At 36.2% G+C, this 27918-nt stretch overlaps 1 protein-coding gene across 1 annotated transcript in view; it reads right to left on the minus strand.

Moving 5' to 3' along the window:
- Positions 1-330: 330 nt before the first annotated feature.
- LOC110515346 (Fc receptor-like protein 5) overlaps positions 331-27918 on the minus strand; it is a 46391-nt gene continuing 18803 nt past the window's right edge. The window contains exon 7 of the mRNA XM_090185648.1: positions 331-341. Within this exon, the coding sequence (XP_090041774.1) occupies positions 331-341 (11 nt within the window). The remainder of the gene's footprint in view (positions 342-27918) is intronic.

The raw sequence follows: 27918 nt of genomic DNA on the forward strand, positions 1-27918 counted from the left end.
TTTTAACTATTGTTAAAAACACAGTAAATACATATGATTTACTTCAGAAAGATGAGGGGAGTGTTGTTGGTCTCTCCCTTCTTCCTACCTCTACTCCTGTTGTGTTGTCTCTTCTCTGTGTGGTTGATGTCAGCATAGGTCACATCACCTGGAACGGATCCACCTGGAACTAAACACAGGAGAGAGAGAGAGGATGTTAACACAGAAAGGACCAGATCAACCTGGAACTAAAAACAGGAGAGAGAGAGGATATTAACACAGACTGGACCAGATCCACCTGGAACTAAACACAGGAGAGAGAGAGAGGATATTAACACAGAAAGGACCAGATCAACCTGGAACTAAACACAGGAGAGAGAGAGGATATTAACACGGACTGAACCAGATCTTCCTGGAACTAAACACCACATACAGTACTACAGTACCTGTGGTGTTATAGTGTTATACAGTATTACAGTACCTGTGTTGTTATACAGTATTACAGTACCTGTGGTGTTATACAGTATTACAGTACCTGGTGTGTTATAGTGTTATACAGTATTACAGTACCTGTGGTGTTATAGTGTTAAACAGTATTACAGTACCTGGTTTGTTATAGTGTAATACAGTATTACAGTACCTGTGGTGTTATACAGTACTACAGTATTACAGTACCTTTGGTGTTATAGTGTTATACAGTATTACAGTACCTGTGGTGTTATAAAGTATTACAGTACCTGTGGTGTTATAAAGTATTACAGTACCTGTGGTGTTAGTGTTATACAGTACTACAGTACCTGTGGTGTTATAGTGTTACACAGTAGTACACTACCTGTGGTGTTATAGTGTTATACAGTATTACAGTGCATGTGGTGTTATAGTGTTATTCAGTATTACAGTACCTGTGGTGTTATACAGTACTACAGTATTACAGTACCTGTGGTTTTATAGTGTTATACAGTATTACAGTACCTGTGGTGTTATAGTGTTATACCGTATTATAGTACCTGTGGTGTTATAGTGTTATACAGTATTACAGTACCTGTGGTGTTATAGTGTTATTCAGTATTACAGTACCTGTGGTGTTATACAGTACTACAGTATTACAGTACATTTGGTGTTATAGTGTTATACAGTATTACAGTACCTGTGGTGCTATACAGTACTACAGTATAACAGTACTTGTGGTGTTATAGTGTTATACAGTATTAGAGTACATATGGTGTTAGTGTTAAACAGTATTACAGTACCTGTGGTGTTATACGGTATTACAGTACTACAGTACCTGTGGTGTTATACGGTATTACAGTACCTATGGTGTTATAGTGTTATACAGTATTACAGTACCTGTGGTGTTATTGTAATACAGAATTACACTACCTGTGGTGTTATAGTGTTATACAGTATTACAGTACCTGTGGTGTTATAGTGTTATACCTGTATTACAGTACCTGTGGTGTTATAGTGTTATACAGTATTACAGTACCTGTGGTGTTATAGTGTTATACAGTATTACAGTACCTGTGGTGTTATTCAGTACTACAGTACCTGTGGTGTTATTGTGTTACACAGTACTACAGTACCTGTGGTGTTAGTGTTATAGAGTATTACAATACCTGTGGTGTTATAGTGTAATACTACATTATTACAGTACCTGTGGTGTTATAGTGTAATACAGTATTACAGTACCTGTGGTGTTAGTGTTATAAAGTACTACAGTACCTATGGTGTTTGTGTTACACAGTAGTACAGTACCTGTGGTGTTAGTGTTATACAGTATTATAGTATCTGTGGTGTTATACGGTATTACAGTACTACAGTACCTGTGGTGTTATACAGTATTACAGTACCTGTGGTGTTAGTTTAATACAGAATTACAGTACCTGTGGTGTTATAGTGTTATACAGTATTACAGTACCTGTGGTGTTATAGTGTTATACCTGTATTACAGTACCTGTGGTGTTATAGTGCTATGCAGTATTACAGTACCTGTGGTGTTATAGTGTTATACAGTATTTTGGTACCTTTGGTGTTATAGTGTTATAGAGTATTACAGTACCTGTGGTGCTAGTGTTACACAGTACTACAGTACCTGTGGTGTTATAGTGTTATACAGTATTACAGTACCTGTGGTGTTATAGTGTTATACAGTATTACAGTACCTGTGGTGTTATCGTGTTATACAGTATTACAGTACCTGTGGTGTTATAGTGTTATACAGTATTACAGTACCTGTGGTGTTATACGGTATTGCAGTACCTGTGGTGTTATAGTGTTATAGAGTATTACAATACCTGTGTTGTTATAGTGTAATACATTATTACAGTACCTGTGGTGTTAGTGTTATACAGTACTACAGTACCTGTGGTGTTATAGTGTTATACAGTATTACAGTACCTGTGGTGTTACAGTGTTATACAGTATTACAGTACCTGTGGTGTTACAGTGTTATACAGTATTACAGTACCTTTGGTGTTATAGTGTTATAGAGTATTACACTACCTGTGGTGTTATAGTGTTATAGAGTATTACACTACCTGTGGTGCTATAGTGTAATACATTATTACAGTACCTGTGGTGTTAGTGTTATACAGTACTACAGTACCTGTGGTGTTAGTGTTACACAGTACTACAGTACCTGTGGTGTTATAGTGTTATATAGTATTACAGTACCTGTGGTGTTACAGTGTTATATAGTATTACAGTACCTGTGGTGTTACAGTGTTATACAGTATTACAGTACCTGTGGTGTTACAGTGTTATACAGTATTACAGTACCTGTGGTGTTATACGATATTACAGTACTACAGTACCTGTGGTGTTATACAATATTACAGTATCTCTGGTGTTATAGTGTTATACAGTATTACAGTACCTGTGGTGTTATAGTGTTATACAGTATTACCGTACCTGTGGTGTTATTCAGTACTACAGTACCTGTGGTGTTATTGTGTTATACAGTATTACAGTACCTGTGGTGTTATAGTGTTACACAGTACTACAGTACCTGTGGTGTTAGTGTTATAGAGAATTACAATACCTGTGGTGTTATAGTGTAATACTACAGCATTACAGTACCTGTGGTGTTATAGTGTAATACAGTATTACAGTACCTGTGGTGTTAGTGTTATACAGTACTACAGTACCTGTGGTGTTTGTGTTACACAGTACTACAGTACCTGTGGTGTTAGTGTTATACAGTATTATAGTATCTGTGGTGTTATCGTGTTATACAGTATTACAGTACCTGTGGTGTTAGTGTTATCCAGTATTACAGTACCTGTGGTGTTAGTGTTATACAGTATTATAGTATCTGTGGTGTTATCGTGTTATACAGTATTACAGTACCTGTGGTGTTAGTGTTATACAGTATTACAGTACCTGTGGTGTTATACGGTATTACAGTACTACAGTACCTGTGGTGTTATACGGTATTACAGTACCTGTGGTGTTATAGTGTTATACAGTATTACAGTACCTGTGGTGTTATAGTGTTATAGACTATTACAGTACCTGTGGTGTTATAGTGTAATACAGTATTACAGTACCTGTGGTGTTAGTTTTACACGGTACTACAGTACCTGTGGTGTTATAGTGTTATACAGTATTACAGTACCTGTGGTGTTATACGGTATTGCAGGACCTGTGGTGTTATAGTGTTATAGAGTATTACAGTACCTGTGGTGTTATAGTGTAATACAGTATAACAGTACCTGTGGTGTTAGTGTTATACACTATTACAGTACCTGTGGTGTTATACGGTATACAGTATTACAGAACCTGTGGTGTTATAGTGTAATACAGTATTACAGTAACTGTGGTGTTATAGTGTTATACAGTACTACAGTACCTGTGGTGTTATAGTGTTATACAGTATTACAGAACCTGTGGTGTTAGTGTTATACAGTACTACAGTACCTTTGGTGTTATAGTGTTATACAGTATTACAGTACCTGTGGTGTTATACGGTATTACAGTACTACAGTACCTGTGGTGTTATACGGTATTACAGTACCTGTGGTGTTATAGTGTAATACAGTATTACAGTAACTGTGGTGTTATAGTGTTATACAGTACTACAGTACCTGTGGTGTTATAGTGTTATACAGTATTACAGAACCTGTGGTGTTAGTGTTATACAGTACTACAGTACCTTTGGTGTTATAGTGTTATACAGTATTACAGTACCTGTGGTGTTATACGGTACTACAGTACTAGAGTACCTGTGGTGTTATACGGTATTACAGTACCTGTGGTGTTATTGTGTTATACAGTACTACAGTACCTGTGGTGTTATAGTGTTATACAGTATTACAGTACCTGTGGTGTTAGTGTTATACAGTATTACAGTACCTGTGGTGTTATAATGTTATGCAGTATTACAGTACCTGTGGTGTTATAGTGTTATACAGTATTACAGTACCTGAGGTGTAACACTAACAGTATTACAGTACCTGTGGTGCTATAGTGTAATACGGTATTACAGTACTTGTGGTGTTATACGGTATTACATTACCTGTGGTTTTATAGTGTTATAAAGGATTACAGTACCTGTGGTGTTATAGTGTTATACAGTATTACAGTACCTGTGGTGTTAGTGTTATACAGTATTACAGTACATGTTATGTTATAGTGCTATGCAGTATTACAGTACCTGTGGTGTAATCGTGTTATAAAGTATTACAGTACCTGTGGTGTTATAGTGTTATACAGTATTACAGTACCTGTGGTGTTAGTGTTATACACTATTACAGTACCTGTGGTGTTATACGGTATACAGTACCTGTGGTGTTATAGTGTTATACAGTATTACAGTACCTGTGGTGTTAGTGTTATACAGTACTACAGTACCTTTGGTGTTATAGTGTTATACAGTATTACAGTACCTGTGGTGTTATACGGTATTACAGTACTACAGTACCTGTGGTGTTATACAGTATTACAGTACCTGTGGTGTTATAGTGTTATACAGTATTACAGTACCTGTGGTGTTATAGTGCTATACAGTATTACAGTACCTGTGGTGTTAGTGTTATACAGTATTACAGTACCTGTGGTGTTATACGGTATTGCAGTACATGTGGTGTTATAGTGTTATACAGTATTACAGTACCTGTGGTGTTATAGTGCTATGCAGTATTACAGTACCTGTGGTGTTATAGTGTTATAGAGTATTACAGTACCTTTGGTGTTATAGTGTTATAGAGTATTACAGTAGCTGTGGTGTTATAGTGTAATACAGTATTACAGTACCTGTGGTTTTTAATGTTACACAGTACTACAGTACCTGTGGTGTTATAGTGTTATACAGTATTACAGTACCGGTGGTGTTATACAGTATTACAGTACCTATGGTGTTAGTGTTATACAGTATTACAGTACCTGTGGAGTTAGTGTTATACAGTATTACAGTACCTGTGGTGTTATACGGTATTACAGTACTAGAGTACCTGTGGTGTTATACGGTATTACAGTACCTGTGGTGTTATAGTGTTATACAGTACTACAGTACCTGTGGTGTTATAGTGTTATACAGTATTACAGTACCTGTGGTGTTAGTGTTATACAGTATTACAGTACCTGTGGTGTTATAATGTTATGCAGTATTACAGTACCTGTGGTGTTATAGTGTTATACAGTATTACAGTACCTGAGGTGTAACACTAACAGTATTACAGTACCTGTGGTGCTATAGTGTAATACGGTATTACAGTACTTGTGGTGTTATACGGTATTACATTACCTGTGGTTTTATAGTGTTATAAAGGATTACAGTACCTGTGGTGTTATAGTGTTATACAGTATTACATTACCTGTGGTGTTAGTGTTATACAGTATTACAGTACATGTTATGTTATAGTGCTATGCAGTATTACAGTACCTGTGGTGTAATCGTGTTATAAAGTATTACAGTACCTGTGGTGTTATAGTGTTATACAGTGCTACAGTACCTGTGGTGTTATACGGTATTACATTACCTGTGGTTTTATAGTGTTATAAAGGATTACAGTACCTGTGGTGTTATAGTGTTATACAGTATTACAATACCTGTGGTGTTAGTGTTATACAGTATTACAGTACATGTTATGTTATAGTGCTATGCAGTATTACAGTACCTGTGATGTAATCGTGCTATACAGTATTACAGTACCTGTGGTGTTATAGTGTTATACAGTATTACAGTACCTGTGGTGTTATACGGTATTGCAGTACCTGTGGTGTTATAGTGTTATACAGTATTACAGTATCTGTGGTGTTAGTGTTGTACAGTATTACAGTACCTGTGGTGTTAGTGTTATACAGTATTATAGTACCCTTGGTGTTATAGTGAAAGAGTATTACAGTACCTGTGGTGTTCTAGTGTTATACAGTATTACAGTATTTGTGGTGGTATAGTGTTATACAGTATTACAGTACCTTTGGTGTTATAGTGATAGAGTATTACAGTACCTGTGGTGTTATAGTGTAATACAGTATTACAGTACCTGTGGTGTTATACGGTATTGCAGTACCTGTGTTGTTATAGTGTTATACAGTATTACAGTACCTGTGGTGTTAGTGTTATACAGTATTACAGTACCTGTGGTGTTAGTGTTATACAGTATTACAGTACCTGTGGTGTTAGTGTTATACAGTATTACAGTACCTTTGGTGTTATAGTGTTATACAGTATTACAGTACCTGTGGTGTTATACGGTATTACAGTACTACAGTACCTGTGGTGTTATACGGTATTACAGTACCTGTGGTGTTATAGTGTTATACAGTATTACAGTACCTGTGGTGTTATAGTGCTATACAGTATTAAAGTACCTGTGGTGTTAGTGTTATACAGTATTACAGTACCTGTGGTGTTATACGGTATTGCAGTACATGTGGTGTTATAGTGTTATACAGTATTACAGTACCTGTGGTGTTATAGTGCTATGCAGTATTACAGTACCTGTGGTGTTATAGTGTTATAGAGTATTACAGTACCTTTGGTGTTATAGTGTTATAGAGTATTACAGTAGCTGTGGTGTTATAGTGTAATACAGTATTACAGTACCTGTGGTTTTTAATGTTACACAGTACTACAGTACCTGTGGTGTTATAGTGTTATACAGTATTACAGTACCTGTGGTGTTATACAGTATTACAGTACCTGTGGTGTTAGTGTTATACAGTATTACAGTACCTGTGGAGTTAGTGTTATACAGTATTACAGTACCTGTGGTGTTATCGTGTTATACAGTATTACAGTACCTGTGGTGTTATAGTGTTATACAGTATTACAGTACCTGTGGTGTTATACGGTATTGCAGTACCTGTGGTGTTATAGTGTTATAGAGTATTACAATACCTGTGTTGTTATAGTGTAATACATTATTACAGTACCTGTGGTGTTAGTGTTATACAGTACTACAGTACCTGTGGTGTTAGTGTTACACAGTACTACAGTACCTGTGGTGTTATAGTGTTATACAGTACTACAGTACCTGTGGTGTTACAGTGTTATACAGTAGTACAGTACCTGTGGTGTTACAGTGTTATACAGTATTACAGTACCTTTGGTGTTATAGTGTTATAGAGTATTACACTACCTGTGGTGTTATAGTGTTATAGAGTATTACACTACCTGTGGTGTTATAGTGTAATACATTATTACAGTACCTGTGGTGTTAGTGTTATACAGTACTACAATACCTGTGGTGTTAGTGTTACACAGTACTACAGTACCTGTGGTGTTATAGTGTTATACAGTATTACAGTACCTGTGGTGTTACAGTGTTATACAGTATTACAGTACCTGTGGTGTTAGTGTTATACAGTATTACAGTACCTGTGGTGTTAGTGTTATACAGTATTACAGTACCTGTGGTGTTAGTGTTATACAGTATTACAGTACCTGTGGTGTTAGTGTTATACAGTACTACAGTACCTGTGGTGTTATACAATATTACAGTATCTCTGGTGTTATAGTGTTATACAGTGTTACAGTACCTGTGGTGTTATAGTGTTATACAGTATTACCGTACCTGTGGTGTTATTCAGTACTACAGTACCTGTGGTGTTATTGTGTTATACAGTATTACAGTACCTGTGGTGTTATAGTGTTACACAGTACTACAGTACCTGTGGTGTTAGTGTTATAGAGTATTACAATACCTGTGGTGTTATAGTGTAATACTACAGCATTACAGTACCTGTGGTGTTATAGTGTAATACAGTATTACAGTACCTGTGGTGTTAGTGTTATACAGTACTACAGTACCTGTGGTGTTTGTGTTACACAGTACTACAGTACCTGTGGTGTTAGTGTTACACAGTACTACAGTACCTGTGGTGTTAGTGTTACACAGTACTACAGTACCTGTGGTGTTAGTGTTATACAGTATTATAGTATCTGTGGTGTTATCGTGTTATACAGTATTACAGTACCTGTGGTGTTATACGGTATTACAGTACTACAGTACCTGTGGTGTTATACGGTATTACAGTACCTGTGGTGTTATAGTGTTATACAGTATTACAGTACCTGTGGTGTTAGTGTTATACAGTATTACAGTACCTGTGGTGTTATACGGCATTACAGTACTACAGTACCTGTGGTGTTATACGGTATTACAGTACCTGTGGTGTTATAGTGTTATACAGTATTACAGTACCTGTGGTGTTATAGTGCTATACAGTATTACAGTACCTGTGGTGTTATACGGTATTACAGTACTACAGTACCTGTGGTGTTATACGGTATTACAGTACCTGTGGTGTTATAGTGTTATACAGTATTACAGTACCTGTGGTGTTATAGTGCTATACAGTATTACAGTACCTGTGGTGTTAGTGTTATACAGTATTACAGTACCTGTGGTGTTATACGGTATTGCAGTACATGTGGTGTTATAGTGTTATACAGTATTACAGTACCTGTGGTGTTATAGTGCTATGCAGTATAACAGTACCTGTGGTGTTATAGTGTTATAGAGTATTACAGTACCTTTGGTGTTATAGTGTTATAGAGTATTACAGTAGCTGTGGTGTTATAGTGTAATACAGTATTACAGTACCTGTGGTTTTTAATATTACACAGTACTACAGTACCTGTGGTGTTATAGTGTTATACAGTATTACAGTACCTGTGGTGTTATACAGTATTACAGTACCTATGGTGTTAGTGTTATACAGTATTACAGTACCTGTGGAGTTAGTGTTATACAGTATTACAGTACCTGTGGTGTTATACGGTATTACAGTACTAGAGTACCTGTGGTGTTATACGGTATTACAGTACCTGTGGTGTTATAGTGTTATACAGTACTACAGTACCTGTGGTGTTATAGTGTTATACAGTATTACAGTACCTGTGGTGTTAGTGTTATACAGTATTACAGTACCTGTGGTGTTATAATGTTATGCAGTATTACAGTACCTGTGGTGTTATAGTGTTATACAGTATTACAGTACCTGAGGTGTAACACTAACAGTATTACAGTACCTGTGGTGCTATAGTGTAATACGGTATTACAGTACTTGTGGTGTTATACGGTATTACATTACCTGTGGTTTTATAGTGTTATAAAGGATTACAGTACCTGTGGTGTTATAGTGTTATACAGTATTACAGTACCTGTGGTGTTAGTGTTATACAGTATTACAGTACATGTTATGTTATAGTGCTATGCAGTATTACAGTACCTGTGGTGTAATCGTGTTATAAAGTATTACAGTACCTGTGGTGTTATAGTGTTATACAGTGCTACAGTACCTGTGGTGTTATACGGTATTACATTACCTGTGGTTTTATAGTGTTATAAAGGATTACAGTACCTGTGGTGTTATAGTGTTATACAGTATTACAGTACCTGTGGTGTTAGTGTTATACAGTATTACAGTACATGTTATGTTATAGTGCTATGCAGTATTACAGTACCTGTGGTGTAATCGTGCTATACAGTATTACAGTACCTGTGGTGTTATAGTGTTATACAGTATTACAGTACCTGTGGTGTTATACGGTATTGCAGTACCTGTGGTGTTATAGTGTTATACAGTATTACAGTATCTGTGGTGTTAGTGTTGTACAGTATTACAGTACCTGTGGTGTTAGTGTTATACAGTATTATAGTACATTTGGTGTTATAGTGAACGAGTATTACAGTACCTGTGGTGTTCTAGTGTTATACAGTATTACAGTACTTGTGGTGGTATAGTGTTATACAGTATTACAGTACCTTTGGTGTTATAGTGATAGAGTATTACAGTACCTGTGGTGTTATATTTTAATACAGTATTACAGTACCTGTGGTGTTATACGGTATTGCAGTACCTGTGTTGTTATAGTGTTATACAGTATTACAGTACCTGTGGTGTTAGTGTTATACAGTATTACAGTACCTGTGGTGTTAGTGTTATACAGTATTACAGTACCTGTGGTGTTAGTGTTATACAGTATTACAGTACCTTTGGTGTTATAGTGTTATACAGTATTACAGTACCTGTGGTGTTATACGGTATTACAGTACTACAGTACCTGTGGTGTTATACGGTATTACAGTACCTGTGGTGTTATAGTGTTATACAGTATTACAGTACCTGTGGTGTTATAGTGCTATACAGTATTAAAGTACCTGTGGTGTTAGTGTTATACAGTATTACAGTACCTGTGGTGTTATACGGTATTGCAGTACATGTGGTGTTATAGTGTTATACAGTATTACAGTACCTGTGGTGTTATAGTGCTATGCAGTATTACAGTACCTGTGGTGTTATAGTGTTATAGAGTATTACAGTACCTTTGGTGTTATAGTGTTATAGAGTATTACAGTAGCTGTGGTGTTATAGTGTAATACAGTATTACAGTACCTGTGGTTTTTAATGTTACACAGTACTACAGTACCTGTGGTGTTATAGTGTTATACAGTATTACAGTACCTGTGGTGTTATACAGTATTACAGTACCTGTGGTGTTAGTGTTATACAGTATTACAGTACCTGTGGAGTTAGTGTTATACAGTATTACAGTACCTGTGGTGTTATCGTGTTATACAGTATTACAGTACCTGTGGTGTTATAGTGTTATACAGTATTACAGTACCTGTGGTGTTATACGGTATTGCAGTACCTGTGGTGTTATAGTGTTATAGAGTATTACAATACCTGTGTTGTTATAGTGTAATACATTATTACAGTACCTGTGGTGTTAGTGTTATACAGTACTACAGTACCTGTGGTGTTAGTGTTACACAGTACTACAGTACCTGTGGTGTTATAGTGTTATACAGTATTACAGTACCTGTGGTGTTATAGTGTTATAGAGTATTACACTACCTGTGGTGTTATAGTGTAATACATTATTACAGTACCTGTGGTGTTAGTGTTATACAGCACTACAGTACCTGTGGTGTTATAGTGTTATACAGTATTACAGTACCTGTGGTGTTACAGTGTTATACAGTAGTACAGTACCTGTGGTGTTACAGTGTTATACAGTATTACAGTACCTTTGGTGTTATAGTGTTATAGAGTATTACACTATCTGTGGTGTTATAGTGTTATAGAGTATTACACTACCTGTGGTGTTATAGTGTAATACATTATTACAGTACCTGTGGTGTTATACGGTATTGCAGTACATGTGGTGTTATAGTGTTATACAGTACTACAATACCTGTGGTGTTAGTGTTACACAGTACTACAGTACCTGTGGTGTTATAGTGTTATACAGTATTACAGTACCTGTGGTGTTACAGTGTTATACAGTATTACAGTACCTGTGGTGTTAGTGTTATACAGTATTACAGTACCTGTGGTGTTAGTGTTATACAGTATTACAGTACCTGTGGTGTTATACGATATTACAGTACTACAGTACCTGTGGTGTTATACAATATTACAGTATCTCTGGTGTTATAGTGTTATACAGTATTACAGTACCTGTGGTGTTATAGTGTTATACAGTATTACCGTACCTGTGGTGTTATTCAGTACTACAGTACCTGTGGTGTTATTTTGTTATACAGTATTACAGTACCTGTGGTGTTATAGTGTTACACAGTACTACAGTACCTGTGGTGTTAGTGTTATAGAGTATTACAATACCTGTGGTGTTATAGTGTAATACTACAGCATTACAGTACCTGTGGTGTTATAGTGTAATACAGTATTACAGTACCTGTGGTGTTACAGTGTTATACAGTACTACAGTACCTGTGGTGTTTGTGTTACACAGTACTACAGTACCTGTGGTGTTAGTGTTATACAGCATTATAGTATCTGTGGTGTTATCGTGTTATACAGTATTACAGTACCTGTGGTGTTAGTGTTATACAGTATTACAGTACCTGTGGTGTTATACGGTATTACAGTACTACAGTACCTGTGGTGTTATACGGTATTACAGTACCTGTGGTGTTATAGTGTTATACAGTATTACAGTACCTGTGGTGTTATAGTGTTATAGAGTATTACAGTACCTGTGGTGTTATAGTGTAATACAGTATTACAGTACCTGTGGTGTTAGTTTTACACGGTACTACAGTACCTGTGGTGTTATAGTGTTATACAGTATTACAGTACCTGTGGTGTTATACGGTATTGCAGTACCTGTGGTGTTATAGTGTTATAGAGTATTACAGTACCTGTGGTGTTATAGTGTAATACAGTATTACAGTACCTGTGGTGTTAGTGTTATACACTATTACAGTACCTGTGGTGTTAGTGTTATACACTATTACAGTACCTGTGGTGTTATACGGTATACAGTACCTGTGGTGTTATAGTGTTATACAGTATTACAGTACCTGTGGTGTTAGTGTTATACAGTACTACAGTACCTGTGGTGTTATACGGTATTGCAGTACCTGTGGTGTTATAGTGTTATAGAGTATTACAGTACCTGTGGTGTTATAGTGTAATACAGTATTACAGTACCTGTGGTGTTAGTGTTATACACTATTACAGTACCTGTGGTGTTAGTGTTATACACTATTACAGTACCTGTGGTGTTATACGGTATACAGTACCTGTGGTGTTATAGTGTTATACAGTATTACAGTACCTGTGGTGTTAGTGTTATACAGTACTACAGTACCTTTGGTGTTATAGTGTTATACAGTATTACAGTACCTGTGGTGTTATACGGCATTACAGTACTACAGTACCTGTGGTGTTATACGGTATTACAGTACCTGTGGTGTTATTGTGTTATACAGTATTACAGTACCTGTGGTGTTATAGTGCTATACAGTATTACAGTACCTGTGGTGTTAGTGTTATACAGTACTACAGTACCTTTGGTGTTATAGTGTTATACAGTATTACAGTACCTGTGGTGTTATACGGTATTACAGTACTACAGTACCTGTGGTGTTATACGGTATTACAGTACCTGTGGTGTTATAGTGTTATACAGTATTACAGTACCTGTGGTGTTATAGTGCTATACAGTATTACAGTACCTGTGGTGTTAGTGTTATACAGTATTACAGTACCTGTGGTGTTATACGGTATTGCAGTACATGTGGTGTTATAGTGTTATACAGTATTACAGTACCTGTGGTGTTATAGTGCTATGCAGTATTACAGTACCTGTGGTGTTATAGTGTTATAGAGTATTACAGTACCTTTGGTGTTATAGTGTTATAGAGTATTACAGTAGCTGTGGTGTTATAGTGTAATACAGTATTACAGTACCTGTGGTTTTTAATGTTACACAGTACTACAGTACCTGTGGTGTTATAGTGTTATACAGTATTACAGTACCTGTGGTGTTATACAGTATTACAGTACCTATGGTGTTAGTGTTATACAGTATTACAGTACCTGTGGAGTTAGTGTTATACAGTATTACAGTACCTGTGGTGTTATACGGTATTACAGTACTAGAGTACCTGTGGTGTTATACGGTATTACAGTACCTGTGGTGTTATAGTGTTATACAGTACTACAGTACCTGTGGTGTTATAGTGTTATACAGTATTACAGTACCTGTGGTGTTAGTGTTATACAGTATTACAGTACCTGTGGTGTTATAATGTTATGCAGTATTACAGTACCTGTGGTGTTATAGTGTTATACAGTATTACAGTACCTGAGGTGTAACACTAACAGTATTACAGTACCTGTGGTGCTATAGTGTAATACGGTATTACAGTACTTGTGGTGTTATACGATATTACATTACCTGTGGTTTTATAGTGTTATAAAGGATTACAGTACCTGTGGTGTTATAGTGTTATACAGTATTACAGTACCTGTGGTGTTATACAGTATTACAGTACCTATGGTGTTAGTGTTATACAGTATTACAATACCTGTGGAGTTAGTGTTATACAGTATTACAGTACCTGTGGTGTTATACGGTATTACAGTACTAGAGTACCTGTGGTGTTATACGGTATTACAGTACCTGTGGTGTTATAGTGTTATACAGTACTACAGTACCTGTGGTGTTATAGTGTTATACAGTATTACAGTACCTGTGGTGTTAGTGTTATACAGTATTACAGTACCTGTGGTGTTATAATGTTATGCAGTATTACAGTACCTGTGGTGTTATAGTGTTATACAGTATTACAGTACCTGAGGTGTAACACTAACAGTATTACAGTACCTGTGGTGCTATAGTGTAATACGGTATTACAGTACTTGTGGTGTTATACGATATTACATTACCTGTGGTTTTATAGTGTTATAAAGGATTACAGTACCTGTGGTGTTATAGTGTTATACAGTATTACAGTACCTGTGGTGTTAGTGTTATACAGTATTACAGTACATGTTATGTTATAGTGCTATGCAGTATTACAGTACCTGTGGTGTAATCGTGTTATAAAGTATTACATTACCTGTGGTGTTATAGTGTTATACAGTGCTACAGTACCTGTGGTGTTATACGGTATTACATTACCTGTGGTTTTATAGTGTTATAAAGGATTACAGTACCTGTGGTGTTATAGTGTTATACAGTATTACAGTACCTGTGGTGTTAGTGTTATACAGTATTACAGTACATGTTATGTTATAGTGCTATGCAGTATTACAGTACCTGTGGTGTAATCGTGCTATACAGTATTACAGTACCTGTGGTGTTATAGTGTTATACAGTATTACAGTACCTGTGGTGTTATACGGTATTGCAGTACCTGTGGTGTTATAGTGTTATACAGTATTACAGTATCTGTGGTGTTAGTGTTGTACAGTATTACAGTACCTGTGGTGTTAGTGTTATACAGTATTATAGTACCTTTGGTGTTATAGTGAACGAGTATTACAGTACCTGTGGTGTTCTAGTGTTATACAGTATTACAGTACTTGTGGTGGTATAGTGTTATACAGTATTACAGTACCTTTGGTGTTATAGTGATAGAGTATTACAGTACCTGTGGTGTTATAGTGTAATACAGTATTACAGTACCTGTGGTGTTATACGGTATTGCAGTACCTGTGTTGTTATAGTGTTATACAGTATTACAGTACCTGTGGTGTTAGTGTTATACAGTATTACAGTACCTGTGGTGTTAGTGTTATACAGTATTACAGTACCTGTGGTGTTAGTGTTATACAGTATTACAGTACCTTTGGTGTTATAGTGTTATACAGTATTACAGTACCTGTGGTGTTATACGGTATTACAGTACTACAGTACCTGTGGTGTTATACGGTATTACAGTACCTGTGGTGTTATAGTGTTATACAGTATTACAGTACCTGTGGTGTTATAGTGCTATACAGTATTAAAGTACCTGTGGTGTTAGTGTTATACAGTATTACAGTACCTGTGGTGTTATACGGTATTGCAGTACATGTGGTGTTATAGTGTTATACAGTATTACAGTACCTGTGGTGTTATAGTGCTATGCAGTATTACAGTACCTGTGGTGTTATAGTGTTATAGAGTATTACAGTACCTTTGGTGTTATAGTGTTATAGAGTATTACAGTAGCTGTGGTGTTATAGTGTAATACAGTATTACAGTACCTGTGGTTTTTAATGTTACACAGTACTACAGTACCTGTGGTGTTATAGTGTTATACAGTATTACAGTACCTGTGGTGTTATACAGTATTACAGTACCTATGGTGTTAGTGTTATACAGTATTACAGTACCTGTGGAGTTAGTGTTATACAGTATTACAGTACCTGTGGTGTTATCGTGTTATACAGTATTACAGTACCTGTGGTGTTATAGTGTTATACAGTATTACAGTACCTGTGGTGTTATACGGTATTGCAGTACCTGTGGTGTTATAGTGTTATAGAGTATTACAATACCTGTGTTGTTATAGTGTAATACATTATTACAGTACCTGTGGTGTTAGTGTTATACAGTACTACAGTACCTGTGGTGTTAGTGTTACACAGTACTACAGTACCTGTGGTGTTATAGTGTTATACAGTATTACAGTACCTGTGGTGTTATAGTGTTATAGAGTATTACACTACCTGTGGTGTTATAGTGTAATACATTATTACAGTACCTGTGGTGTTAGTGTTATACAGTACTACAGTACCTGTGGTGTTATAGTGTTATACAGTTTTACAGTACCTGTGGTGTTACAGTGTTATACAGTATTACAGTACCTGTGGTGTTACAGTGTTATACAGTATTACAGTACCTTTGGTGTTATAGTGTTATAGAGTATAACACTACCTGTGGTGTTATAGTGTTATAGAGTATTACACTACCTGTGGTGTTATAGTGTAATACATTATTACAGTACCTGTGGTGTTAGTGTTATACAGTACTACAATACCTGTGGTGTTAGTGTTACACAGTACTACAGTACCTGTGGTGTTATAGTGTTATACAGTATTACAGTACCTGTGGTGTTACAGTGTTATACAGTATTACAGTACCTGTGGTGTTAGTGTTATACAGTATTACAGTACCTGTGGTGTTAGTGTTATACAGTATTACAGTACCTGTGGTGTTATACGATATTACAGTACTACAGTACCTGTGGTGTTATACAATATTACAGTATCTCTGGTGTTATAGTGTTATACAGTATTACAGTACCTGTGGTGTTATAGTGTTATACAGTATTACAGTACCTGTGGTGTTAGTGTTATACAGTATTACAGTACCTGTGGTGTTATAGTGTTATACAGTATTACCGTACCTGTGGTGTTATTCAGTACTACAGTACCTGTGGTGTTATTGTGTTATACAGTATTACAGTACCTGTGGTGTTATAGTGTTACACAGTACTACAGTACCTGTGGTGTTAGTGTTATAGAGTATTACAATACCTGTGGTGTTATAGTGTAATACTACAGCATTACAGTACCTGTGGTGTTATAGTGTAATACAGTATTACAGTACCTGTGGTGTTAGTGTTATACAGTACTACAGTACCTGTGGTGTTTGTGTTACACAGTACTACAGTACCTGTGGTGTTAGTGTTATACAGTATTATAGTATCTGTGGTGTTATCGTGTTATACAGTATTACAGTACCTGTGGTGTTAGTGTTATACAGTATTACAGTACCTGTGGTGTTATACGGTATTACAATACTACAGTACCTGTGGTGTTATACGGTATTACAGTACCTGTGGTGTTATAGTGTTATACAGTATTACAGTACCTGTGGTGTTATAGTGTTATAGAGTATTACAGTACCTGTGGTGTTATAGTGTAATACAGTATTACAGTACCTGTGGTGTTAGTTTTACACGGTACTACAGTACCTGTGGTGTTATAGTGTTATACAGTATTACAGTACCTGTGGTGTTATACGGTATTGCAGTACCTGTGGTGTTATAGTGTTATAGAGTATTACAGTACCTGTGGTGTTATAGTGTAATACAGTATTACAGTACCTGTGGTGTTAGTGTTATACACTATTACAGTACCTGTGGTGTTAGTGTTATACACTATTACAGTACCTGTGGTGTTATACGGTATACAGTACCTGTGGTGTTATAGTGTTATACAGTATTACAGTACCTGTGGTGTTAGTGTTATACAGTATTACAGTACCTTTGGTGTTATAGTGTTATACAGTATTACAGTACCTGTGGTGTTATACGGTATTACAGTACCTGTGGTGTTATAGTGTTATACAGTATTACAGTACCTGTGGTGTTATAGTGCTATACAGTATTACAGTACCTGTGGTGTTAGTGTTATACAGTACTACAGTACCTTTGGTGTTATAGTGTTATACAGTATTACAGTACCTGTGGTGTTATACGGTATTACAGTACTACAGTACCTGTGGTGTTATATGGTATTACAGTACCTGTGGTGTTATAGTGTTATACAGTATTACAGTACCTGTGGTGTTATAGTGCTATACAGTATTACAGTACCTGTGGTGTTAGTGTTATACAGTATTACAGTACCTGTGGTGTTATACGGTATTGCAGTACATGTGGTGTTATAGTGTTATACAGTATTACAGTACCTGTGGTGTTATAGTGCTATGCAGTATTACAGTACCTGTGGTGTTATAGTGTTATAGAGTATTACAGTACCTTTGGTGTTATAGTGTTATAGAGTATTACAGTAGCTGTGGTGTTATAGTGTAATACAGTATTACAGTACCTGTGGTTTTTAATGTTACACAGTACTACAGTACCTGTGGTGTTATAGTGTTATACAGTATTACAGTACCGGTGGTGTTATACAGTATTACAGTACCTATGGTGTTAGTGTTATACAGTATTACAGTACCTGTGGAGTTAGTGTTATACAGTATTACAGTACCTGTGGTGTTATACGGTATTACAGTACTAGAGTACCTGTGGTCTTATACGGTATTACAGTACCTGTGGTGTTATAGTGTTATACAGTACTACAGTACCTGTGGTGTTATAGTGTTATACAGTATTACAGTACCTGTGGTGTTAGTGTTATACAGTATTACAGTACCTGTGGTGTTATAATGTTATGCAGTATTACAGTACCTGTGGTGTTATAGTGTTATACAGTATTACAGTACCTGAGGTGTAACACTAACAGTATTACAGTACCTGTGGTGCTATAGTGTAATACGGTATTACAGTACTTGTGGTGTTATACGGTATTACATTACCTGTGGTTTTATAGTGTTATAAAGGATTACAGTACCTGTGGTGTTATAGTGTTATACAGTATTACAGTACCTGTGGTGTTAGTGTTATACAGTATTACAGTACATGTTATGTTATAGTGCTATGCAGTATTACAGTACCTGTGGTGTAATTGTGTTATAAAGTATTACAGTACCTGTGGTGTTATAGTGTTATACAGTGCTACAGTACCTGTGGTGTTATACGGTATTACATTACCTGTGGTTTTATAGTGTTATAAAGGATTACAGTACCTGTGGTTTTATAGTGTTATACAGTATTACAGTACCTGTGGTGTTAGTGTTATACAGTATTACAGTACATGTTATGTTATAGTGCTATGCAGTATTACAGTACCTGTGGTGTAATCGTGCTATACAGTATTACAGTACCTGTGGTGTTATAGTGTTATACAGTATTACAGTACCTGTGGTGTTATACGGTATTGCAGTACCTGTGGTGTTATAGTGTTATACAGTATTACAGTATCTGTGGTGTTAGTGTTATACAGTATTACAGTACCTGTGGTGTTAGTGTTATACAGTATTATAGTACCTTTGGTGTTATAGTGAAAGAGTATTACAGTACCTGTGGTGTTCTAGTGTTATACAGTATTACAGTACCTGTGGTGGTATAGTGTTATACAGTATTACAGTACCTTTGGTGTTATAGTGATAGAGTATTACAGTACCTGTGGTGTTATAGTGTAATACAGTATTACAGTACCTGTGGTGTTATACGGTATTGCAGTACCTGTGTTGTTATAGTGTTATACAGTAATACAGTACCTGTGGTGTTAGTGTTATACAGTATTACAGTACCTGTGGTGTTAGTGTTATACAGTATTACAGTACCTGTGGTGTTAGTGTTATACAGTATTACAGTACCTTTGGTGTTATAGTGTTATACAGTATTACAGTACCTGTGGTGTTATGCGGTATTACAGTACTACAGTACCTGTGGTGTTATACGGTATTACAGTACCTGTGGTGTTATAGTGTTATACAGTATTACAGTACCTGTGGTGTTATAGTGCTATACAGTATTACAGTACCTGTGGTGTTAGTGTTATACAGTATTACAGTACCTGTGGTGTTATACGGTATTGCAGTACATGTGGTGTTATAGTGTTATACAGTATTACAGTACCTGTGGTGTTATAGTGCTATGCAGTATTACAGTACCTGTGGTGTTATAGTGTTATAGAGTATTACAGTACCTTTGGTGTTATAGTGTTATAGAGTATTACAGTAGCTGTGGTGTTATAGTGTAATACAGTATTACAGTACCTGTGGTTTTTAATGTTACACAGTACTACAGTACCTGTGGTGTTATAGTGTTATACAGTATTACAGTACCTGTGGTGTTATACAGTATTACAGTACCTATGGTGTTAGTGTTATACAGTATTACAGTACCTGTGGAGTTAGTGTTATACAGTATTACAGTACCTGTGGTGTTATACGGTATTACAGTACTAGAGTACCTGTGGTGTTATACGGTATTACAGTACCTGTGGTGTTATAGTGTTATACAGTATTACAGTACCTGTGGTGTTAGTGTTATACAGTACTACAGTACCTGTGGTGTTATAGTGTTATACAGTATTACAGTACCTGTGGTGTTAGTGTTATACAGTATTACAGTACCTGTGGTGTTATAATGTTATGCAGTATTACAGTACCTGTGGTGTTATAGTGTTATACAGTATTACAGTACCTGAGGTGTAACACTAACAGTATTACAGTACCTGTGGTGCTATAGTGTAATACGGTATTACAGTACTTGTTGTGTTATACGGTATTACATTACCTGTGGTTTTATAGTGTTATAAAGGATTACAGTACCTGTGGTGTTATAGTGTTATACAGTATTACAGTACCTGTGGTGTTAGTGTTATACAGTATTACAGTACATGTTATGTTATAGTGCTATGCATTATTACAGTACCTGTGGTGTAATCATGTTATACAGTATTACAGTACCTGTGGTGTTATAGTGTTATACAGTGCTACAGTACCTGTGGTGTTATACGGTATTACATTACCTGTGGTTTTATAGTGTTATAAAGGATTACAGTACCTGTGGTGTTATAGTGTTATACAGTATTACAGTACCTGTGGTGTTAGTGTTATACAGTATTACAGTACATGTTATGTTATAGTGCTATGCAGTATTACAGTACCTGTGGTGTAATCGTGTTATACAGTATTACAGTACCGGTGGTGTTATAGTGTTATACAGTATTACAGTACCTGTGGTGTTATACGGTATTGCAGTACCTGTGGTGTTATAGTGTTATACAGTATTACAGTATCTGTGGTGTTAGTGTTATACAGTATTACAGTACCTGTGGTGTTAGTGTTATACAGTATTACAGTACCTTTGGTGTTATAGTGTTATACAGTATTACAGTACCTGTGGTGTTATAGTGCTATACAGTATTACAGTACCTGTGGTGTTAGTGTTATACAGTATTACAGTACCTGTGGTGTTATACGGTATTGCAGTACATGTGGTGTTATAGTGTTATACAGTATTACAGTACCTGTGGTGTTATAGTGCTATGCAGTATTACAGTACCTGTGGTGTTATAGTGTTATAGAGTATTACAGTACCTTTGGTGTTATAGTGTTATAGAGTATTACAGTAGCTGTGGTGTTATAGTGTAATACAGTATTACAGTACCTGTGGTTTTTAATGTTACACAGTACTACAGTACCTGTGGTGTTATAGTGTTATACAGTATTACAGTACCTGTGGTGTTATACAGTATTACAGTACCTATGGTGTTAATGTTATACAGTATTACAGTACCTGTGGAGTTAGTGTTATACAGTATTACAGTACCTGTGGTGTTATACGGTATTACAGTACTAGAGTACCTGTGGTGTTATACGGTATTACAGTACCTGTGGTGTTATAGTGTTATACAGTATTACAGTACCTGTGGTGTTAGTGTTATACAGTACCACAGTACCTGTGGTGTTATAGTGTTATACAGTATTACAGTACCTGTGGTGTTAGTGTTATACAGTATTACAGTACCTGTGGTGTTATAATGTTATGCAGTATTACAGTACCTGTGGTGTTATAGTGTTATACAGTTTTACAGTACCTGAGGTGTAACACTAACAGTATTACAGTACCTGTGGTGCTATAGTGTAATACGGTATTACAGTACTTGTGGTGTTATACGGTATTACATTACCTGTGGTTTTATAGTGTTATAAAGGATTACAGTACCTGTGGTGTTATAGTGTTATACAGTATTACAGTACCTGTGGTGTTAGTGTTATACAGTATTACAGTACATGTTATGTTATAGTGCTATGCAGTATTACAGTACCTGTGGTGTAATCGTGTTATACAGTATTACAGTACCGGTGGTGTTATAGTGTTATACAGTATTACAGTACCTGTGGTGTTATACGGTATTGCAGTACCTGTGGTGTTATAGTGTTATACAGTATTACAGTATCTGTGGTGTTAGTGTTATACTGTATTACAGTACCTGTGGTGTTAGTGTTATACAGTATTACAGTACCTTTGGTGTTATAGTGAAAGAGTATTACAGTACCTGTGGTGTTCTAGTGTTATACAGTATTACAGTACCTGTGGTGGTATAGTGTTATACAGTATTACAGTACCTTTGGTGTTATAGTGATAGAGTATTACAGTACCTGAAGTGTTATAGTGTAATACAGTATTACAGTACCTGTAGTGTTATACGGTATTACAGTACCTGTGGTGTTATAGTGTTATACAGTATTACAGTACCTGTGGTGTTAGTGTTATACAGTATTACAGTACCTGTGGTGTTATACGGTATTACAGTACTACAGTACATGTGGTGTTACACGGTATTACAGTACCTGTGGTGTTATAGTGTTATACAGTATTACAGTACCTGTGGTGTTAGTGTTATACAGTACTACAGTATCTGTGGTGTTAGTGTTACACAGTACTAAAGTACCTGTGGTGTTATAGTGTTATACAGTATTACAGTACCTGTGGTGTTCGTGTTATACAGTATTACAGTACCTGTGGTGTTAGTGTTATACAGTATTACAGTACCTGTGGTGTTAGTGTTATACAGTATTACAGTACCTGTGGTGTTATACGGTATTACAGTACTACAGTACCTGTGGTGTTATACGGTATTACAGTACCTGTGGTGTTATAGTGTTATACAGTATTACAGTACCTGTGGTGTTAGTGTTATACAGTACTACAGTACCTGTGGTGTTATAGTGTTATACAGTATTACAGTACCTGTGGTGTTATAGTGTTACACAGTACTAGAGTACATGTGGTGTTAGTGTTATACAGTATTACAGTAACTGTGGTGTTATCGTGTTATACAGTATTACAGTACCTGTGGTGTTAGTGTTATACAGTATTACAGTACCTGTGGTGTTATAGTTGTATACAGTAGTACAGTACCTGTGGTGTTATGGTATTATACAGTATTAGAGTACCTGTGGTGTTATAGTGTTATACAGTATTACAGTACCTGTGGTGTTAGTGTTATACAGTATTACAATACCTGTGGTGTTATAGTGTTATACAGTATTACAGTACCTGTGGTGTTAGTGTTATACAGTATTACACTACCTGTGATGTTATACAGTATTACAGTACTACAGTACCTGTGGTGTTATACGGAATTACAGTACTACAGTACCTGTGGTGTTATACGGTATTACAGTACCTGTGGTGTTATAGTGTTATACAGTATTACAGTACCTGTGGTGTTATAGTGTTATACAGTATTACAGTACCTGTGGTGTTAGTGTTACACAGTATTACAGTACCTGTGGTGTTATACGGCATTACAGTACCTGTGGTGTTATAGTGTTATACAGTATTACAGTACCTGTGGTGTTAGTGTTATACAGTATTACAGTACCTGTGGTGTTATAGTGTTATACAGTATTACAGTACCTGTGGTGTTATAGTGCTATGCAGTATTACAGTACCTGTGGAGTTATAGTGTTATACAGTATTACAGTACCTGTGGTGTTATACGGTATTGCAGTACCTGTGGTGTTATAGTGTTATACAGTATTACAGTACCTGTGGTGTTAGTGTTATACAGTATTACAGTACCTGTGGTGTTAGTGTTATACAGTATTACAGTACCTGTGGAGTTAGTGTTATACAGTATTACAGTACCTGTGGTGTTATACGGTATTACAGTACTACAATACCTGTGGTGTTATACGGTATTACAGTACCTGTGGTGTTATAGTGTTATACAGTATTACAGTACCTGTGGTGTTAGTGTTATACAGTACTACAGTACCTGTGGTGTTATAGTGTTATACAGTATTACAGTACCTGTGGTGTTAGTGTTATACAGTATTACAGTACCTGTGGTGTTATAGTGGTATACAGTATTACAGTACCTGTGGTGTTATTATGTTATGCAGTATTACAGTACCTGTGGTGTTATAGTGTTATACAGTATTACAGTATCTGAGGTGTAACACTAACAGTATTACAGTACCTGTGGTGCTATAGTGTAATACGGTATTACAGTACTTATGGTGTTATAGTGTTATACAGTGCTACAGTACCTGTGGTGTTATACGGTATTACAGTACCTGTGGTGTTATAGTGTTATAGAGTATTACAGTACCTGTGGTGTTATAGTGTAATACAGTATTACAGTACCTGTGGTGTTAGTGTTATACAGTATTACAGTACCTGTGGTGTTATACGGTATTACATTACCTGTGGTTTTATAGTGTTATAAAGGATTACAGTACCTGTGGTGTTATAGTGTTATACAGTATTACAGTACCTGTGGTGTTAGTGTTATACAGTATTACAGTACCTGTGGTGTTATAGTGGTATACAGTATTACAGTACCTGTGGTGTTATACGGTATTGCAGTACCTGTGGTGTTATAGTGTTATACAGTATTACAGTACCTGTGGTGTTAGTGTTATACAGTATTACAGTACCTGTGGTGTTAGTGTTATACAGTATTACAGTACCTGTGGTGTTATAGTGTTATACAGTATTACAGTACCTTTGGTGTTATAGTGAAAGAGTATTACAGTACCTGTGGTGTTCTAGTGTTATACAGTATTACAGTACCTGTGGTGTTAGTGTTATACAGTATTACAGTACCTGTGGTGTTATAGTGTTATACAGTATTACAGTACCTTTGGTGTTATAGTGAAAGAGTATTACAGTACCTGTGGTGTTCTAGTGTTATACAGTATTACAGTACCTGTGGTGTTCTAGTGTTATACAGTATTACAGTACCTTTGGTGTTATAGTGATAGAGTATTACAGTACCTGTGGTGTTATAGTGTAATACAGTATTACAGTACCTGTGGTGTTATACGGTATTGCAGTACCTGTGTTGTTATAGTGTTATACAGTATTACAGTACCTGTGGTGTTAGTGTTATACAGTATTACAGTACCTGTGGTGTTAGTGTTATACAGTATTACAGTACCTGTGGTGTTAGAGTTATACAGTATTACAGTACCTGTGGTGTTATACGTTATTACAGTACTACAGTACCTGTGGTGTTATACGGTATTACAGTACCTGTGGTGTTATAGTGTTATACAGTATTACAGTACCTGTGGTGTTAGCGTTACACAGTACTACAGTACCTGTGGTGTTATACGTTATTACAGTACCTGTGGTGTTATAGTGTTATACAGTATTACAGTACCTGTGGTGTTAGTGTTATACAGTTCTACAGTACCTGTGGTGTTATAATGTTATACAGTATTACAGTACCTGTGGTGTTATAGTGTTATACAGTATTACAGTACCTGTGGTGTTAGTGTTATACAGTACTACAGTACCTGTGGTGTTATAGTGTTATACAGTATTACAGTACCGGTGGTGTTAGTGTTATACAGTACTACAGTACCTGTGGTGTTATACGGTATTACAGTACCTGTGGTGTTATAGTGTTATACAGTATTACAGTACCTGTGGTGTTAGTGTTATACAGTTCTACAGTACCTGTGGTGTTATAGTGTTATACAGTATTACAGTACCTGTGGTGTTATAGTGTTACACAGTACTACAGTACCTGTGGTGTTAGTGTTATAAAGTATTACAGTAACTGTGGTGTTATCGTGTTATACAGTATTACAGTACCTGTGGTGTTAGTGTTATACAGTATTACAGTACCTGAGGTGTAACACTAACAGTATTACAGTACCTGTGGTGCTATAGTGTAATACGGTATTACAGTACCTGTGGTGTTATAGTGTTATACAGTACTACAGTACCTGTGGTGTTATACGGTATTACAGTACCTGTGGTGTTAGTGTTATACAGTATTACAGTACCTGTGGTGTTATAGTGTTATAGAGTATTACAGTACCTGTGGTGTTATAGTGTAATACAGTATTACAGTATCTGTGGTGTTAGTGTTATACAGTATTACAGTACCTGTGGTGTTATACGGTATTACATTACCTGTGGTGTTATAGTGTTATACAGTATTACAGTACCTGTGGTGTTATAGTGTTATACAGTATTACAGTACCTGTGGTGTTAGTGTTATACAGTAGTACAGTACCTGTGGTGTTAGTGTTATACAGTATTACAGTACCTGTGGTTTTAGTGTTATACAGTACTACAGTACCTGTGGTGTTATAGTGTTATACAGTATTACAGTACCGGTGGTGTTAGTGTTATACAGTACTACAGTACCTGTGGTGTTAGCGTTACACAGTACTACAGTACCTGTGGTGTTATACGGTATTACAGTACCTGTGGTGTTATAGTGTTATACAGTATTACAGTACCTGTGGTGTTAGTGTTATACAGTTCTACAGTACCTGTGGTGTTATAGTGTTATACAGTATTACAGTACCTGTGGTGTTATAGTGTTACACAGTACTACAGTACCTGTGGTGTTAGTGTTATACAGTATTACAGTACCTGTGGTGTTAGTGTTATACAGTATTACAGTACCTGTGGAGTTAGTGTTATACAGTATTACAGTACCTGTGGTGTTATACGGTATTACAGTACTACAGTACCTGTGGTGTTATACGGTATTACAGTACCTGTGGTGTTATAGTGTTATACAGTATTACAGTACCTGTGGTGTTAGTGTTATACAGTACTACAGTACCTGTGGTGTTATAGTGTTATACAGTATTACAGTACCTGTGGTGTTAGTGTTATACAGTATTACAGTACCTGTGGTGTTATAGTGGTATACAGTATTACAGTACCTGTGGTGTTATTATGTTATGCAGTATTACAGTACCTGTGGTGTTATAGTGTTATACAGTATTACAGTATCTGAGGTGTAACACTAACAGTATTACAGTACCTGTGGTGCTATAGTGTAATACGGTATTACAGTACTTATGGTGTTATAGTGTTATACAGTGCTACAGTACCTGTGGTGTTATACGGTATTACAGTACCTGTGGTGTTATAGTGTTATAGAGTATTACAGTACCTGTGGTGTTATAGTGTAATACAGTATTACAGTACCTGTGGTGTTAGTGTTATACAGTATTACAGTACCTGTGGTGTTATACGGTATTACATTACCTGTGGTTTTATAGTGTTATAAAGGATTACAGTACCTGTGGTGTTATAGTGTTATACAGTATTACAGTACCTGTGGTGTTAGTGTTATACAGTATTACAGTACCTGTGGTGTTATAGTGGTATACAGTATTACAGTACCTGTGGTGTTATACGGTATTGCAGTACCTGTGGTGTTATAGTGTTATACAGTATTACAGTACCTGTGGTGTTAGTGTTATACAGTATTACAGTACCTGTGGTGTTAGTGTTATACAGTATTACAGTACCTGTGGTGTTATAGTGTTATACAGTATTACAGTACCTTTGGTGTTATAGTGAAAGAGTATTACAGTACCTGTGGTGT

The sequence above is a fragment of the Oncorhynchus mykiss genome, chromosome 9 (assembly GCF_057628025.1).
Source record: "Oncorhynchus mykiss isolate SJ-2025 chromosome 9, ASM5762802v1, whole genome shotgun sequence".
Classification (NCBI taxonomy): domain Eukaryota; kingdom Metazoa; phylum Chordata; class Actinopteri; order Salmoniformes; family Salmonidae; genus Oncorhynchus; species Oncorhynchus mykiss.